Genomic DNA, 19872 nt, shown 5'->3' with positions numbered 1-19872 from the left:
GGCCACTTGCAGCACTCGTCACTTTCATTCCATCGCACTAGTTTTGTTGAAAGTGAAGAATTGAAGATCAACTCATCCTTGAGTTGAAGCAACAAGATTTCCTGATGACGGAGGCATTTGTTATTATATGAATGAGTAGTGAAAATGAAGGACGAAGTTAGTATACAAATGAGCAACAAGAAGTTTGAATGCATTGTCGAAGAAGATATTGATAATTCTTTTTTTTTTTTTTGTACAAATGATGATAGGTGAATGTGAGTTTAAATAGTTTACTTGAATATCTTTTTTTAAGACCACCACTTGAATAAATAAAGATATTTATAAATTCCACAATCATGGAAATGATATGTGGGTTACAATTCTTAGTGGACTTGAGGTCCTTAAGTCCTAACCAGGAATTTCCACAAACACGATTACAAGTTTCAATTGGCCAAGAGGTTAGTTGTTAATGACACAACGATAATTCAATGTTATAATTTCCGCAAACGAGGTTATATACATTGTAAATGACCTCTAACCTTTTATCTTAATGATAGACTAATAGTAACACATTGCATTATAATTTCAAAGTCTCTGTCGTTTCTGAGTCGAAGCATCAAAGTTTAGTTCAATATTCCACATGGTAGGCCACTGCTATTCCATGTTACACTATTCAACACAGACTTAAGAGATGACTAATTAAAGTGAGATTTCAACATCAAACTAATAAAATTAAGCCGTGTGGAACCCGATGGATTCATATCGATTTTTCTCCAACAAGTAATTGACGTGACGAGGGAATGTAGGGTTTGTGGTGGAACCACAAATGAGTAGTGGAAATGAAGGAAGAAATCAGTATACAAATGACAACAACTTTGGTAACATTATGAAAGAGGAAATTGATAATTCTTGTGTGTACATACTAACTTGCACTTGGGATACAATGTTGCTTTAAACACACAATCACAGTTTACTAGAAGTGAGTTAATTTAAACTTTTTTTTTGGGTGAAAACTAAACATACAACCAAACGGATAAAGTAACTGCTTGAAAATTTCACCCCTCATTGGACACGAACCTTGATAAAATTCTGCATATACAGATATACTACTTAATTGTCAATTCAGTTTATATTGTTGTGGTTATGATTTTATACAAACAATCTGTATTCTGTAAATTCCACAATTAAGTAGTCTTATATGATTTGGAATAGAAGAAATGAAAGAATGTATATGAGGGTTTACCAAAGCCACATGGAGTTGACTTGTGGTCCCTTTAAGTCCTACTCAATATTTGGAAATAATTATTCTCCACCTTTTGTTCTGGCTTTAGAACTTTGAATTGGTCGTATTAGATTACTTGTTAATGTGACAAAAACGTTTGTTTTAAAGTTATGTGAAGTTTATGAAAAAATTGTAATTTTTGGTGACATTTGGTACGTTATGGGTTTTCTTGAAGGGGCCGGGCAGGGCCAAGTAATTTTAAAGCAGGCCATTTGACAACTTTTGGCATCTCCGACTAAATTGCTACAAATATATGTTTTCTTTATAGGAGCATTGTGATGAGTTTGATGGTTGAAAGCTGTTGAGGTCTTAATTTATGTTTCCATTTTTTTGTTTATGTATATTGTATTGGAATGAGACATGCAATTGGAAGACTAACTCATAGGTTAGTAACTGTGGAGGAGTAGCCGAATTTTTTTTCATTTCTTAAGAGTTTATATGTGCAAAAATCAACATTTAATATTCCCAAAGGTTGAAGTTTTGCAAGGTTCTGTGAATAGGATAAAATAACATGAAATCCGTTGAATATTGGACTCTTCTATTGGGCCTCTATTAATTCTGCTTGGGCTGGTTTGTTTCTGGGCCCATAAGAATTATTGACAGCCCAATTTGTTGGTGGCCCAATGACTTACTAGACTCCCTGGATCGCAGCCACGTGGCAACTCCACTCGGATCACCTACCTGGACCGTTGATTGTGTTGAGTGTTTGTTAAGTGAGAGGTGCCTTCTCACTTACCACATTCATTCCAGAACTCTCTCTCTCTCTGAAAACTCTCCGTCGATCCTCCCCTTCTCTCTTCGTTTCCGGCGGTTTTAGCCGGCGTTTCCCTTCAGGCCTTTGGTTCCACCGATGATTCTCAGTTTCTAAGAGATATATCAGTTTAGTTTGAGTGTTAGGAAACTTCTTCGGTTTCCTTCTCAAACCCTAGGGTTCGGTCTTCTTCTGTGACCGATCCTCTGTGCCTGAACAGTTGTGCGAAGGTTCCTTTGGTGTTGATCTGTGTTTTCTGAGAAGCGGTGGTGAATCCTTGTGTTCAGATGGCCGTGGTGTGCGATGACCGGTGAGATCTAGGGTTTTACTGATCTGTGGTGTGTAGATCATTCGACAGAGCTCACCTTGTGACTTGTAGTGAGGATTGGGGAGGTCTGAGGCCTAGTGCAGTCACTGCTATGACCTGAGCCAATCGTGGCCTGATTTCTCTGACTTAGTCTTATTTCTTGTTTAGATCCGAAAGGATCAGTTTCTTGTGATACTAACTTCTGTACTTAGTCTTATTTCTTCTGTACTTAGTGTGCAGGGTTCTCAATCGGTGCAAACTTGGATTCCAGATTAGGGTTTAATCTTTGATAGAGCTTAGATTAAGAACAAACACTTGTAATAGTTAGTTAGTTTCTAAGATTACTTGTAATCTTGATTCTTGTCTTTATACTGGCTTGTTCTTGCTGAGATTAGCCATCTCAGTGTTGACCTAATACAAAGAGGTCCCGGTAATTAGTGAATTCCGGGTGATCTGATCCCTACATTGGTATCAGAGCCACGGGGAGATCACTTGGGCACGTCGGATCGCAAATTAAAAGGAAGTGGGCTCTTCAGAGTAAAGCTCAAGCCTCCGGTATAGGCTCTCAGGTATAGTCGGATTCTCCTTAACAAAGGGTTTCCGCTCTGGTAAATTGCCTAGATCCCTAAAACTTTTATAGCCTTTTAGTTTTAGGATTGGGCAGTTGTTGCTGGTAGTTGCCACTGGCCGTGGCTTAGGCTTCTGTGCTCTTGTTTGTTGTGCATGCTTCTTGGTGCTCTTTACAGCTTTTCTTACTTCCGTTGCCGCTTTTTGAGTGCTTCTTTAATCTCAAAGTGTGTATCTCAGAGCTTCACTCTGTGTTCTTGAGTGAATTACCTATCCACCATGTGCCTTAACCGCCTTGAGTGACCCCCTGCGCCCCCATACATTGGGTGATTGTGAACTGGGGAATCCTCTTGTCGGGGTACACGTGACAGATAGGGAGGAACTCCTTCTGGACTTGATTCTTGAGTCTGGGTTCACTTTGAGGTGTCTCCTGTGCGTGTGTGTCTTTGCTGTTTATGTGCATCTGTGTTTCTTGCATGAGAAACCCCCGCATATCTGTTCTAAATGGTCTCTTTGACTGTTGTGTGTTTAAGACCACTCTCTGTGAAAGCAGGGTTGCTTGCTGTGCTCTCTGGGTTACTGGTACTTTTGTGTGTGTTAAAATCTTTCTCAAAATGTCCCAGCTAGTTGGCATTGTCCCTTTCAATGGGAAAAATAATTTTGTGATTTGGAAACAGAAAATGAAGTTTGTTTTAATTCAGCAAAAGGTTTTCAAATCTGTTGAGGGTAAAGTCCCTGATACTGAGTCTGCAGTTAAGGCTATAGAAATGAATGAATTAGCCTGGTCTACTATAATACTCAACCTTTCTAATTCTGTGATTAGAAAGGTTAGTACCATTGAGTCTGCCTCTGAGCTATGGGAAAAGCTAGATACTCTGTACACTGAAACCTCAATGTTATCAAGAATGTATTTGCTGGAAAAACTCTTTAAATTTAAACTTGATCTTTCAAAGGACATTGAGGATAACATTGATGATTTTCAAAAACTTGTTCAAAGGTCTGGTGACAAAACCATTATGAGTATACTAGCATTGCCCTGATGAATGTTATCCCTAATTCTTACAATGATGTTAAAGCTATCATTAAGTATTGCAGGAATTCAACCACTCTTGATTTAATCATAAGTTCTTTAAAATCCTAAGAAATTGAGCTTAAAGAAAATCGGGCTTTTAAATCTGCTCAGTCAAAGGCTTTAAATGTAAGGGGCAGATCTAAAAATAGAGGGGGTAATGAGGACAGTAGCTCTAATGGGAATGGTAAAAAGAAGGGCAGGAGTAGGTCCAGGTGTAAGAGTAGGAATTCTAAGGCTAATAGAAAATGTTTTAACTGTGGTGAGGTTGGTCACTATTAAAAGGAGTGTCCTAATCCTAGAAAACAGAAAAATATAATCAACTGGATTCCATGGCTAACCTGGCTAAGAATGGTGATTCTGAAGGTGTTTGTTTCATGACTCATGATATTCTTTCTGTTAACTCTACTCTTGGCTGTTCTTTTTCCATCAATGACTGGCTAATTGATTCTGGATGCGCCTATCATATCTCTCCTTTCAAAAATGTGTTTTCTGATTTCAAACCTGTGGAAAATACCTTTGTTTCTATGGCAAATGACAAAAAGTGTCAGATTCTTGGGTCTGTGTGTTTGAAATTCAGTAATGGCTATGTGCTTAATTTGTGTTACAACCTGCTTTCTTGTACCTGTTTAGAACAAGATGGTCTTGAGGGTAAGTGGGGGTAGGGTGTTATGAAAATCTGTAAGGGTGCTATGTGTTTGTTTAAAGCTATGAAGAAGTATAATCTCTATGTGTGTTCTGCTCAATCTGTGGCCTGTGTGAGTAATCTTGCTAATGTGGTTAGGGGTGATAAAGCCATGTTGTGGCATAATAGACTTGGTCATATGAGTGAAAAGGGTCTTAATATTTTGAAGAAAAATTAGTTGTTGTTCGAAAATGATTTTCAAAATAGCATTCCCTTTTGTGACACTTGTATTTTGGGCAAACAACACAGAGTTACCTTCCCTACACCCATGACTGATAATGTCAGTCAGAATGTTATTGAGTACCTCCACATGGATATGTGGGGTCCAGCCTCTGTTTCTTCTCATTCAGGGTCTGTGTATTTTCTGTCTATTGATGATTTTTTCAAAAAAGTTTGGTGTTTTTTAATGAAAAATAAGTCTGAAGTCTTTGAAAAGTTTTTGACATGGAAAAATCTTATTGAAAATCAAACTGGAAAAACCATTAAAGTGATTAGAGCAGATAATGGTCTTGAGTTTTGTAATTCCCAGATGGATGTTTTGTGCTCCAAGTTTTGTAAACCATTAAAAGACGCAAGACTACTCCTTGTACCCCTAGGCAAAATGGAGTTGTTGAAAGGATGAACAGAACCCTTTTGGAAAAATTTAGGTGTCTTTTGTCTAAAAGTGTTCTTTCAAAAAAAATTTGGGGTGAAGCCCTTCTGACTTCTGCATACCTGGTGAATAGGTCACCACCAGTCCCTTTAAAGGGTAAATGTCCTGGTCTATATTCACTGGGAGGAAAAAATTTCTTTATCTCATTTAAAAGTTTTTGGGTGCAGTGCTTTTATTCACTCTAAAACTGATAAGCTGGATCCTAGGTCCAAGAAAGGGGTATTTCTTGGATATCTAGATGGTGTTAAGGGTTATAGGATTTGGAATAGAAGTGAACCAGGTTTTAGGGTCATAATAAGTAGGAATGTAGTCTTTAATGAGGATGAGTTCCCCTGTCTTACCCTGATACATCTCCTATAAGTGCTGACAATGAGCCTGAGAATACCAGATGAGCTCACAAAACACGATTTTCTATGATTCTATCATTCTTGAATGTGTCTTACAATCATCTCACTGGACTGATCCCAACCAGTAGCCACTTTCAAACGTTTTCAGCACATTCATTTAAAGGAAATATGGGGTTATATGGATTCCCAATTAACGGAAGTTTCACCAACCGTCGTCCACACGGTCCATCGCCATCAGATGATTCGGAACCAAAAGTGGAGGAGATTGAGTGGGAATATGTGTTTTCTGCTTGTGGTTATGTTGTGGGATTCGGAAGCAGGTGCATTAACATTGTTATGTTGCATAAGGTGGAGGGAAAGATACTTTGAGTGGATAGAAGAGATAGCTGACAAGATATTCTATGAGAGAGGAAGGAGAAAAAGATATGAAAGAAGAGTAAGAAGAAGAAGAGAGGAGAGGAGGAATGGGCTTAGGAGATATCATCAGTAAAGGTTTATTGTGTAATTTGGCTTGTGTTTGATTAGCACAATGTTGGTATGAACTTTTGTTTAAGCAACGTGTGTTTCTTTTTGTTTGATCCAAACTTCTATCATTAATCATATGATAATGTTTTTGTAGTACATCATATCTAATTTTATTTAGATCGAACAATTTGATTTTGTGTGTGCCAATTTTGAGTTTTTATAAGACTAGTATCACACGATGCATGATCTAATTTATATTTTTTCAATACTTATTTGATTTTGTGAATTAATTTTATAAAATTATAAAAAAAATATTCTACATCCACTTACTTAGGGTATATTTTTTCAATTGCATTAACCCACGACATTTTATCATTAGTTTATATATTGGCTGTATAATTTATTCAATAAATTACAAAGTTTGCGTTTTAAATTCATATTAATAATCTCATTAATTATTGATCAATTCCTTTAATTAGGAAACAATCCTATAACTGATTATGATCATAATTTCAGTAATTTCGAAAATTTTAAATAGCTTTTCATAAGTGAATTTGGTTGTTCATTATTTTAGTAATGAAAAATTTATACTCTCTATTTATGTTTAAAATAATTACACATCTCACCAATTCCAATAAATTACCCAAAAGAAAAGGCATTCCTCACTATAGTATGTTGATTGAAAGAAAAAAAAAATACCAATTTCATATAATATAATAATATTTTAATATACATCCAATATTTGATAATCTTGATAGTGGAATAATCTAAATCTTCCAATTGGCATGGTATAATTACCCAAATGATATCAATATTATTGATAGTGAAAATTAAAATATCATAAATGATTGTAAACTTTTCGTGCTAAACTCAATTAGTGTTCTATGATTCCATCACTTAAGAATCAATCAACAATCGACCATTAATCAAATCAAGAAACAATGAAAAATATAAAGGGTTTTTAGCCTATAAATACATGAACTTTGAACTTTTTCTTATTTTTCCCCTGAATTTTAAAATTTAAATATAAATACATAAACTTTTAATGTTTTTGATTTTTACCCAATATCCAAAATCAAAATCCATATGGCAAATTAAAGCTCACGTGGCAATCAAAACTATACCAACATATTTATATTAACTAATAAAATAATAAATTTGAATTCCACATCAGCCATCATTCACCCTCCCTGCTCTTTCTTGTCGAGCTCTTTGTGAAGGCTCTGCACGCCGCCGTCGGGATAACGCCGGAGATTTCCCTGGGTGGAAGAATGCTTGTCACCTACTCTTTTTAGCTTCCACACTCTCTGTACTTGAAATTTCACAGAGCAAAAGCAAAACTATCCCAACTCCATTAACACACACAAACACGCTCACTGCGTGACAGAAGAATTCCGATGGAATTCTTCTGTGATGGATAAGAAGCACAGATGAAAGCTCTGTTACAGAAGCTTCGCGAACGGGAGAGCTCTAGGCGGACACATGAGATCTCACATGATGAAGTTTTACGCAGAGGGGAAGGATTTGGAGCAGGTAGTGGAGAAATCGAGCATGATTTCCAATCTTCGTCGTCTCCGTCGGCTCCGTCTTCGTTTTCCTCATCGGAGGAAGAGGAGAGCGAGAAAGGGCTAATGTCGAGCTACGTGCTGAGAGGTAAGCGTAAAAACGCTGCAATCGCGGCGGATCGTGGCGATTTCGTGGTGCTGGACGGCGAGAGCGAGACGGAGTCGTCGAAAATCTGGAGGAGGTCGAAGCGCGTGAAGGAATCGAGAGCATCTGATTTCGATTTGGAGCAGTCGTTGCCGTTGAGCTCGATCTCCGATACGATGCCGGAGGTGTAAGAATATTTATATTCTTATATGACCTAAGTGTCTATTGGTTTAATTATAAGGATCAAGTTTATATTAAATGATAAGGATTCTAATATTAAAGACGATTCCGTAATGGATCGGTTTCGATTAAAGAATTAGAATCGGGTGTATTGATAACCCTCTTCTCTTACCTCTAAATATAATGAATATATATATATATATATATATATGTGAAAGGATGCATGCTTGTATGTATATATACATGAAAAGATTATTATATATGTATATATGTATGTGCGCATATATATTTGAATGTGCTGAGTGTAAAATACACTAATACATATATTTAGTATAATTGCCGTATGATTATAAGGAAAAGGTAGTTAATAGGTAGTTATATTAACTACCTTAATTAAAAGACACGCCTCTTATAGTTCTATGCTATATGAAAAGGTGCATCTTTTGCGAAGAGCCACGCTAGTTTCTATATAAGTGGGAATATCCTAAAGCATTAACATACAAAAAAATAAAACATGCATGTAATATGTATGTCCTTACGGCAATTATGTTGTAGTATACGCTCACGGTATTTGGGTATATAATTTTATATGAATTAAAGTTTTGATTCTTTATCCATCAAAAGAATCACTAAAGGCTTGAGGTCAAAGAGGGGATAACATCAATTATGGAGGATCCAGTCAAGGGTAGGACGAACATCATGTTAGAGTTTAGTATACTGGAAAAGCATCTTTCGTATGCTTGTATATGTAATAACTCTTCTATCCATTTTTACCATTTAATGAGAAAGAATATTTTGTTACAATGTGTTTTGCTTATGGGTTACTTATGTATTTATGAGATGTTGAAATATGTTTTCCATTTAAATACATAGTTTAAGCAAAATGAGTCTAAGTCTTCTGCACAGTAGACGAGTTGTGAGCGGCGTTCACAGTAGGTAACTTGTCGGTTCTTGAAGTAAGAAAAATGTTTCACAACCTAGATAGACTTTGACTACCTATCGTGAAAGGTTGCGACGTCAGTCCGAAAATTTCCTTACCAAAGGAAATGAACGACGTTGGTGTGGTATAGCACTGAAAGGATCAAACAGTGAGATAAGTCTTTCTTGGCTATTTACTGAAAGACGAGGTCTCGGTGATTGTCATTTCTTAATCATTGTTGACATAACATTGAGCATACGATATTAATTGAAAACGACTTTGACTTATCAAATGGTGAGGGTATTTCGTTGCCCAAGAATCCTGATAGATTGGGTAGTGATCGTTAATGTCTGAGTGGTGCTAGTATTGTTATTGCAATGAATCGTGTGCTGGGAGAGGCCAGTCTGATAATATCCTCAAGAGGTGTTTAGAAAAAGGTTTTATTATTCAGAAAACTGGCCAGTTGGAATTTATTCCATGAATAATAAATAATGTTTCTGAACTAGACCACTCTTGGAAAAAAAAATTAATTAATAAAAGTCAGATAGCAGACTTGATATTAATTAATGGATATTTATATCTTTAACACGGGAAATGATTTAATTAAAGAGGAAGTCCCGGAATACTCGTAATTTCGGTTTGGACGGGCAGTCAATATTATATCTATAGTGGATGATAATAATATTTAAGTTTGGGCTTGAATTAAATTAGTTTTAATTTAATTGGTGAAAGCCTAAACTGTGGCCCAATCCAATCCTCCACAGATCCCTGGTCTGGCCCAAAATAATTAACTTAATATAAAAGGGAGAAGAAGAGAAGACAGATGATAATTCTACCGATATTTTTCGTTCTCTGCAGTCTGTGAGAGAGAGTGAATTTTCAGTATTTAGGATTCTTCAATTCTTCTCCAGCTTTTGAGGATTTGACGAGCTTTGCCCACACAAAGGTCAAATTCGAGTTAAAAGGGAACAGATCAGAAGATCCGTGGTAGAGATCAATTGAAGAAGGAGTGTGAATTCAACTCTTGAATTCCTACGGTATGTTGTTATTAATTGCATATATTCAGTATGATCTGTGATTATATGCTTATGAACATGTTTCTAGTTTACAATCTGAAAAAGCATGTTTAGATGTAAATCTTTCAATCAAACTAAATAGATTTCCGCTGCAAAACCAACAATTGGTATCAGAGCCTGTTTTTAGGCTCTGATTGTTTGATTTACTACGTGCTTTGGTTGTATGAATAACATGTTTATAGTTTTCGATGCATGTTTTAGTGTTCAATTAATTATTCGTTGAATCTAGAACTTTCAAAAAGAAGTCGATTTGATCGTGCCCTATGGCGAGACGATCGGTTATCGCATTGATCAAGGTCGTGACTTGCTTTCCATGACCTAGATGATCAATTAATCACGCACACTTTGAATAAAATGGTGACGCTAGCCTTTAATGGTTGAGAGCAGACACCATGTCATGAAAATTCAGTGGGAGCTGCCGGTTGAAAGCCGAGGGCAGCTCCGGATCACACGCCATTTGTCGACAGGAAGCAGGCACTGATGGTCGATAAATTTTTGATCATGTTACGGGGCTTGCTGGTTGACGAGGAGGTGAGATCAGTGGGAGACGAGGGGCGTTGCTGGCTGTTCTTAACGCCGAGAGCAGCGCCGGCGATTCCCATGATCTGAATCTGACGGAGACAGCTGCTGGTTGAATGTTTTATGACCAAGAGCAGCTTGATGCGGCATACAACGGAGTCGTCAGGTAGATGGAGGCTGCTGACCGAGTCTACTCGGGCGAGAGCAGCATCAGGTCTGCCTGATCGGCGATCAATTTCGAGGTCAGAACCAGGCTCCTGCTGGCGGTGTTAACACGGCTGAGAGCAGCGCCTAACGACTGACCGTCGAGCAGTTGCAGCCAGCGACGAAGTCAGCTGCTTTGTTGCCGCAATTTCCGGCAGATTTTGTGAACAAATCACGTTTTAGTGAACTGATTACGTGTGTTGTGCTAATGCGTGTTTTTCTGAACTGAATTGCTCTTTTTCATAAACTATTATGCGTGAATTTGAAACTGACTATTACTTGATATAATTACGAGAAGTGTGGAATGATTGTTTTGAATAATATGAGTCCATGTTTTTCAATTTGTGAACAAATATATGCTCACGTGGATATCACTAAACTATTGAGAACTCCATGTCTTGGTAGTAGTAGGAAATTAGTTTTGGCAATTTTAATTAGCATTGATTTCAAATATTGTAATCGGTGAAATGCTATGTAACTAAAACTAAAATTAATTATTATATGGAATATCATTAAATAAATTTATTAAGATTTAAATAGGTTTGAAATTTAATCAATATCTTTTGGGATTTTGATAGATTATATCTAGATATATCCTAGTTAGTTTAGATTTAGTTGTTCAAATAAATCCTATTAAATCTAGGATTCCATTTTTATGGAATAAATAAATTGGAATTTAATGTAGATTATTTCCATAATATATACTTATCATGATATAGTTAGGTTTGAATTATAATCCTTATCTATAAGATATTGATAAAGTCTATTTATCTAGAATATATCTTAAGATGATTTGGATAAGTATTTTTCAACTAAATCCTATTATATCTAGATTTCCTAAACCTAATCGAAAAAGATAAGTATTATAATTAATATTATTATTATTTAATAATAATCAATTAATATTAATTAAAGAAAATATTTGATTATTTATTTAATTATTAATTAATCAAATTATTTAATTATCTTAGTTTAATTTCATGGATTTAATAGAACTATCTATTAATTTGAAATTAATATAAGTGAACTTTCTGCCTAATTCACTTAAGTGATAATTAAAAGAAAACCATATCTTAAAATAACTAAGCAATAATTACGATCTCTGTCGTATATGGTCTCCAAAGAATTGCTCTATGTATGAAGCGGTTTCCAATATTAACGCGACTCACCTTAGTGGGAGCCTTAATCTTAAGAAACAGCAAGTTCATTGGTTAGACTTCTCAATTTTAAGTTCAATTTTATCTAGGCGTGATTTCCAATATTATCGCGACCCACCTTAGTGGGAGCTTTAATCCTAAGAAATTGCAAAGTTCAGAAGATTAAATTGACTTGTGAGATAACTGTAGAATTTTGTTTGTGGCGTGCGACCTTCCTTAGAAGGAGTATCAATACGGAAATGAAATTCTTGGTGTGAATATTCAATGGTACAAGCTTAGGCAACGTTTGGCGGCCATGCCACCTTAGTGGTCTCTGGACTATTCGTCGATGTTGTGACCAAAATTTTGTTAAATATGAATTTTTTACCTGACCTCCCTAGAGGCGTACTTAATTCTATTTGACTGTTGTGAGAATCTAAACGGTTTTAATGGTTTTTACTCTTTAGAATCTTACATAGTTTGTAACAATAAGCTATTCTTTTTCTCAGCTAAATCCAAACAAGATGTCGTTCAATCCTCTTTCCGCTATTCTTAAAGAACACAAACTCGAAGGTCATAACTATATTGCATGGAAACAAAACTTGGATATCGTTCTCACTGCCGAAGAGTACAAATATGTGCTCACTACTGAATGTCCACCCGTACCTGCTGCAAATGCTTCTGCAACAGTGAAAGAAACATACAGGAAGTGGTGTAAAGCCAATGAGATGGCGAAGTGCTACATGTTGGCTTCTATGTCAACAGTACTTCAACATCAGCACCAAGGCATGAACACTGCTACTGAGATTATGAACAATCTTAATAACCTTTTTGGTACTCAGAATCGAGCGGCTAAGTCTTTAGCCTTTCGGAGCATCATGACTAAGGTTATGAAGGAGGGCACACCTGTGAGGGACCATGTCCTCGAGATGATGAGCCACCTCAATCAAATTGAGGTTTTGGGAGGGACCATTGACCCCAAGTCCTAAGTAACTATAATCCTTCAGAGTTTGCCAGCTAGCTATCAGCAGTTCAAGCTCAATTTCGAGATGAACAAGAGAGCTTACACCCTAGCTGAACTGTTGACTGAGTTGCAGTCAGCGGAGGATCTTATGGTCCAGACAAAGGCTGCTATGATGAGTTCTAGGCCGTTTTCCTCAGGCTCTAAGCCAGGTAAGGGGAAGAAGAAAGTCCAGAGTGTTGTAGCACCTAAGATAGCTAAGGGCAAAAAGAAACGGGTGAACACGAACAAGAAGCAAAGCGGCAAGTGCTTCAAATGCGGCGAAAAGGGGCATTGGAAGCCGGATTGTCCTAAAAAGGGCAATGGCTCAGGTATGCACCAAGCTTTCGTTGTAGAATCATGTTTAGCAATTGTATCTACTCAGCAATGGGTGGTTGATACTGGAACTACTGATCATGTTTGCTTTGATCCTGATATTATGCAGGTAACAAGGCAGTTGAATGAAGCGGAGATCGAAATCCAGCTGGGCGATGCTACGAGAGTGGCAGCTGTTGCAGTGGGAGACGTTTATTTACGTTTTTCTAGTGATAGAATTTTAGTGTTGAACAATGTTTTGTTGATACCTTCGTTTAGAAGAAATTTAATTTCAGTTTCTAAACTTGTTTCTGATGGATATTCGATTTCATTTGATGATTCATGCATTATCAAGAAATGTGGTTCTTATATCTGTCGTGGTATCATGGAAAACAATCTTTACACTATAATGTCTACACAGTATATGCAACATAAAACTGAATCTAACTCAACATCGAAAGTTTCTCGAAAAAGAAAATCTCCTTCTGTTTCAATGAACGAAACGTACTTATGGCACCTTAGACTTGGTCATGCTAACCCTACTAGGATTCAAGCGTTGATAGACCAAGGTCTACTTAAGGATCTAGAAATAGAACCTTATACAACTTGTGAATCATGTTTGGAAGGCAAGATGACTAAGAGACCATTTAAGGTCAAGGGTAATAGGGCCAAGGAAGTACTTGAGCTCGTTCATTCTGATGTGTGTGGACCAATGAATACTCAAGCTAGAGGCGGCTTTCAGTATTTCATCACCTTCATTGATGACTACTCGAAAGTTGGATATGTCTATTTGATGCGTCACAAGTCAGAATCTTTTGAAAGTTCAAAGAATTCAGGGCACTTGTGGAGACGCGACATGGTAAGACAATCAAGTCTCTACGGTCTGACCGTGGAGGAGAGTACCTCAGTAGTGAGTTCTTGGACTACTTATCAGAGGCGGGAATTGAATCCCAATTGACTGCGCCTGGCACACCCCAGCAGAACGGCGTAGCTGAACGAAGGAATAGAACCCTCTTAGAAATGGTTCGATCGATGATGAGTTATGCTAAGTTACCTATTTCGTTCTGGGGACACGCATTGCTCACAGCAAGCTATACCTTGAACAACTTACCATCCAAATCAGTACCTACAACACCACATGAGTTGTGGACTGGACGAAAATCTAGTCTAAGACATCTCAGAGTGTGGGGTTGTCCAGCACACGTGTTGGAGAAAGATCCAACGAAGTTGGAGTCTCGTACTGAGGTATATTTGTTTGTAGGGTATCCCAGTGGAACGAAAGGCTATGAATTCTATAGTCTACGAGATAAGAAGGTATTTGTTAGCACAAATGCTAAGTTCTTATAAGAAGACTATGTGATGAATCATAAGCCCAGCAGTTAAGTAGCTCTTGAGGAACTAAGAGATACTTCAGTTTCCACAAGCAAAGATCCAATAACACAAGTACAATCTATACCTGTGATATCAACTTCTGTACCACAAATTGTAGAGCCTCGTCGTAGTGGGAGGATTCCTCGTGAACCAGAAAGGTACATTGGTTTGGGTGAGTCATCTGACTTAGACCCGGACGGCAATGTATTAGACCCATGGAACTTCAAAGAGGCGATGGCAGATTCAGATAGTCATTCCTGGAAAGAAGGAATGGATTCTGAACTACAATCAATGATAGACAAAGACGTTTATGATTTGTTAGTCCTACCTAAAGGTTGTACTGCCATTGGGAGCAAATGGATTTACAAACGTAAACGAGGACCTAACGGACGAGTTAAAGTCTTCAAAGCAAGACTAGTAGCTAAGGGTTATACCCAGAGAGAAGGTATCGATTACGATGAGACCTTTTCGCCAGTAGCTATGCTCAAGTCAATCCGAATTCTTTTGTCTATTGCAGCCTACATGGATTGGGAGGTATGGCAGATGGACGTCAAGACAGGTTTCCTAAATGGAAGTCTTGAGGAGACCATCTACATGGAACAACCCGAGGGATATGTAGTCAAGGGCAAAGAACACATGGTGTGGAAGCTTAAGAAGGCCATTTATGGCCTCAAGCAAGCATCTCGATCATGGAACATGTGTTTTGACCAAACTGTTAAGTCTTTTGGCTTTGAGCAGTGCCCAGATGAGAGCTGCGTGTACAAGAAAGTTGAAGGTAAGAATGTAGTGTTTATGGTACTCTACGTAGATGACATACTGTTGATTGGAAACAGTAAGAAAATGTTGTCAGACGTGAGAGATTGGCTATCAACTCAATTTGAGATGAAAGATATGGGAGAAGCTGGACACATCCTAGGCATTAAAGTTCTAAGGAACCGCCAGAAAAGGATGTTGTGCCTATCTCAAGAATCTTACATTGATACGATAGTTAAGCGTTTTAGCATGCAAGATTCCAAGAAAGGTTTTCTACCTTTTAGCCATGGAATCACCCTGGTCAAGGACACTGGATTGCGGTAAAGAAAATACTCAAGTATCTGAGAAGAACTAAGGAGTATTCTCTAGTTTACCAGGCATCCGAGATGTATCCTTTAGGTTACACTGATTCGAGGAAATCAACCTCTGGATATGTGTTTACTTTAGGAGGTGGAGCCGTAATTTGGAAGAGTGTGAAGCAGAAATGCATCGCGGACTCTACCATGGAAGCTGAATATGTGGCAGCATCAGAAGCCGCAAAGGAAGCAGTATGGTTCAGAAACTTTCTTATTGATTTGAATGTGATTCCGAGTATGCCCAAGAGCATCACTGTTTATTGTGACAACTCTGGTGCTATGGCAAACTCAAGGGAACCACGTGCCCACAAGGCAAGCAAACACATAGAGAGGAAATATCACATCATTCGTGATATAGTGCGGAGAGGAGACATTGAAGTGGTCAAGATCGCATCAGAAAACAACATGGCAGATCCATTCACAAAGGCACTTCCAGCCAGGACGTTTGAACGTCACGTGAAAGGATTAGGTGTTCGATTGACCTAGACCCGCTTTCAGTATAAGTGGGAGGATTTTGCAGTTTTGGTATACTCGAAAGCTGTTTTTGAGTATAAGTGGGAGATTGTTAGAGTTTAGTATACTGGAAAAGCATCTTTCGTATGCTTGTATATGTAATAACTCTTCTATCCATTTTTACCATTTAATGAGAAAGAATATTTTGTTACAATGTGTTTTGCTTATGGGTTACTTATGTATTTATGAGATGTTGAAATATGTTTTCCATTTAAATACATAGTTTAAGCAAAATGAGTCTAAGTCTTCTGCACAGTAGACGAGTTGTGAGCGGCGTTCACAGTAGGTAACTTGTCGGTTCTTGAAGTAAGAAAAATGTTTCACAACCTAGATAGACTTTGACTACCTATCGTGAAAGGTTGCGACGTCAGTCCGAAAATTTCCTTACCAAAGGAAATGAACGAAGTTGGTGTGGTATAGCACTGAAAGGATCAAACAGTGAGATAAGTCTTTTTTGGCTATTTACTGAAAGACGAGGTCTCGGTGATTGTCATTTCTTAATCATTGTTGACATAACATTGAGCATGCGATATTAATTGAAAACGACTTTGACTTATCAAATGGTGAGGGTATTTCGTTGCCCAAGAATCCTGATAGATTGGGTAGTGATCGTTAATGTCTGAGTGGTGCTAGTATTGTTATTGCAATGAATCGTGTGCTGGGAGAGGCCAGTCTGATAATATCCTCAAGAGGTGTTTAGAAAAAGGTTTTATTATTCAGAAAACTGGCCAGTTGGAATTTATTCCATGAATAATAAATAATGTTTCTGAACTAGACCACTCTTGGAAAAAAAAATTAATTAATAAAAGTCAGATAGCAGACTTGATATTAATTAATGGATATTTATATCTTTAACACGGGAAATGATTTAATTAAAGAGGAAGTCCCGGAATACTCGTAATTTCGGTTTGGACGGGCAGTCAATATTATATCTATAGTGGATGATAATAATATTTAAGTTTGGGCTTGAATTAAATTAGTTTTAATTTAATTGGTGAAAGCCTAAACTGTGGCCCAATCCAATCCTCCACAGATCCCTGGTCTGGCCCAAAATAATTAACTTAATATAAAAGGGAGAAGAAGAGAAGACAGATGATAATTCTACCGATATTTTTCGTTCTCTGCAGTCTGTGAGAGAGAGTGAATTTTCGGTATTTAGGGTTCTTCAATTCTTCTCCAGCTTTTGAGGATTTGACGAGCTTTGCCCACACAAAGGTCAAATTAGAGTTAAAAGGGAACAGATCAGAAGATCCGTGGTAGAGATCAATTGAAGGAAGGAGTGTGAATTCAACTCTTGAATTCCTACGGTATGTTGTTATTAATTGCATATATTCAGTATGATCTGTGATTATATGCTTATGAACATGTTTCTAGTTTACAATCTGAAAAAGCATGTTTAGATGTAAATCTTTCAATCAAACTAAATAGATTTCCGCTGCAAAACCAACACATCAATTGGTGGATTCAACCTCTATACCAAAAGAAGAAAGCATGGATGGAGGTTGTTGATTTTGTCTCCACTTTATAGTATAAATGTTATGGTTGAATTAATTCAAATCTAGACATAGATTTCATTATCGAAATCATTAAAGTTGAGTTATGGCTTACAGTTGGTATCAGAGTCAATCTAGATTCGGTTAATTCACCATTTTTGTGATTTCAAAATTGAAATTTGAATGGTCTTGGAATTTTCGATTTTGATTAATATGCTTCCGCTTGTGTGTTGGGTAATTGTTTTATGAAATGTTAAAACAATATTAGGATAATCTACCCATTAAAGATTTCAATATTTAAATAATATATAACTCGTTTATCACCAAAGTGGTCTTGTTATATTGCATTTCTTTATTGAAAATGATAAATGTTGATTAATTGATCATGATTATAGAGATGCTATAAATGACATAAGAGTTTGATTGATCAATTATTTTATTATTTATATACTGGGAGATCACCCAAAGGTGGATCATTGTATATAGTTAATAAATACGAAGTGGATTAATCATTTATTCATGTGTCATTTAGTATGTACACCAAAGAGCACATGCTTATGTAAAGGGGATCCGATGACTTAGAAGTTGACGTTTGGCTATTTGTTCCTTTAAGTCGTGGGAGCAATATTATGGAAAAGTGGAAAATAGTTTGTCATTGCTATTTCCACTATGAAAGTTGAATTTTGGCATGCTTTGAGGCCAAATTTGATGAAAAGTGATTGCGAAATTTAATCTCGGAACTTGGAACTTGGAACTGTTAACATTATAGCCAAGCCGCTGAGATTTTATTGTGATAATTTCGCAGAAATCTTCTTCTAAAAAAAAGATAAATACTTGAAAGGTGATATGCATGACGTTGAAGTATTTGTCGGTAAATGAAGAAGTACAGAAGCATAAAGTGTCCATTGAGCATATAAGGACTAATATAATTGAAGCGGATCCGTTAAATATAGGATTATCACCCAAATGTTTATTGGCCATGAAAATCATTTGGGTATTATGGAGGAAGCCTTGCTATACGAATTATATTGTGCTAATAAGGTTTCAGACACTTGGAATTCAATTAAAGTTGTGTTTCTGTTTATTAAATATGTTATCATTATAGTATGTATACATTATGGTTTTTGGATAACATATGATAAATTGATAATTAAGGATCATCTCAATGAAAGGACAATATAAAATTAGAATTGATTTGTGATACATGGAAGGGATCATGTCGCTTAATGATGTGTGACCGCCATGATTCGATTAGTTCAAATTTTATATGGTATTTAAAGGATTTATGAACTTGATATAAAAGTGCGCATTATGGTTATTAAACTATCAAGACGACACAAAGGTCAAGTGGGAGAATGTAAGAATATTTTATATTCTTATATGACCTAAGTGTCTATTGGTTTAATTATAAGGATCAAGTTTATATTAAATGATAAGGATTCTAATATTAAAGACGATTCCGTGATGGATCGGTTTCGATTAAAGAATTAGAATCGGGTGTATTGATAACCCTCTTCTCTTACCTCTAAACATAATGAATATATATATGTGAAAGGATGCATGCTTGTATGTATATATACATGAAAAGATTATTATATATGTATATATGTATGTGCGCATATATATTTGAATGTGCTGAGTGTAAAATACACTTATACATATATTTAGTATAATTGCCGTATGATTATAAGGAAAAGGTAGTTAATAGGTAGTTATATTAACTACCTTAATTAAAAGACACGCCCCTTATAGTTCTATGCTATATGAAAAGGTGCATCTTTTGCGAAGAGCCACGTTAGTTTCTATATAAGTGGGAATATCCTAAAGCATTAACATACAAAAAAATAAAACATGCATGTAATATGTATGTCCTTACGGCAATTATGTTTTAGTATACGCTCACGGTATTTGGGTATATAATTTTATATACATTAAAATTTTGTTTCTTTATCCATCAAAAGAATCACTAAAGGCTTGAGGTCAAAGAGGGGATAACATCAATTATGGAGGATCCAGTCAAGGATAGGACGAACATCAATTGGTGGATTCAACCTCTACACCAAAAGAAGAAAGCATGGATGGAGGTTGGTGATTTTGTCTCCACTTTATAGTATAAATGTTATGGTTGAATTAATTCAAATCTAGACATAGATTTCATTATCGAAATCATTAAAGTTGAGATATGGCTTACAGGAGGAGCACGTCGCGCACTGCCTGATGATGCTTTCTAGAGACACATGGTGGCAGAAGATTGGAAGGGGATACGAAGGAGACGAGGAGTAG

General features: G+C 36.6%; 1 protein-coding gene and 1 pseudogene across 1 annotated transcript; both read left to right on the top strand.

The window, feature by feature from the left end:
- The first annotated feature begins 7517 nt into the window (after positions 1-7517).
- Positions 7518-19872, top strand: LOC148931917 (zinc finger protein ZAT4-like; annotated as a pseudogene).
- LOC148931918 (uncharacterized) lies at positions 12838-13253 on the top strand. Its single transcript, XM_089063996.1, has 2 exons — positions 12838-13120; positions 13234-13253. Exons 1-2 carry the CDS (start codon positions 12838-12840, stop codon positions 13251-13253), a joined length of 303 nt encoding a protein of 100 aa, XP_088920122.1.

This window comes from Salvia hispanica, chromosome 2 (genome assembly GCF_029641045.1).
Source record: "Salvia hispanica isolate PSC_SH4W2 chromosome 2, Shi_PSC_v1, whole genome shotgun sequence".
NCBI classification, from domain to species: Eukaryota; Viridiplantae; Streptophyta; class Magnoliopsida; order Lamiales; family Lamiaceae; genus Salvia; species Salvia hispanica.
This window is presented reverse-complemented; position numbering and strand designations above follow the sequence as displayed.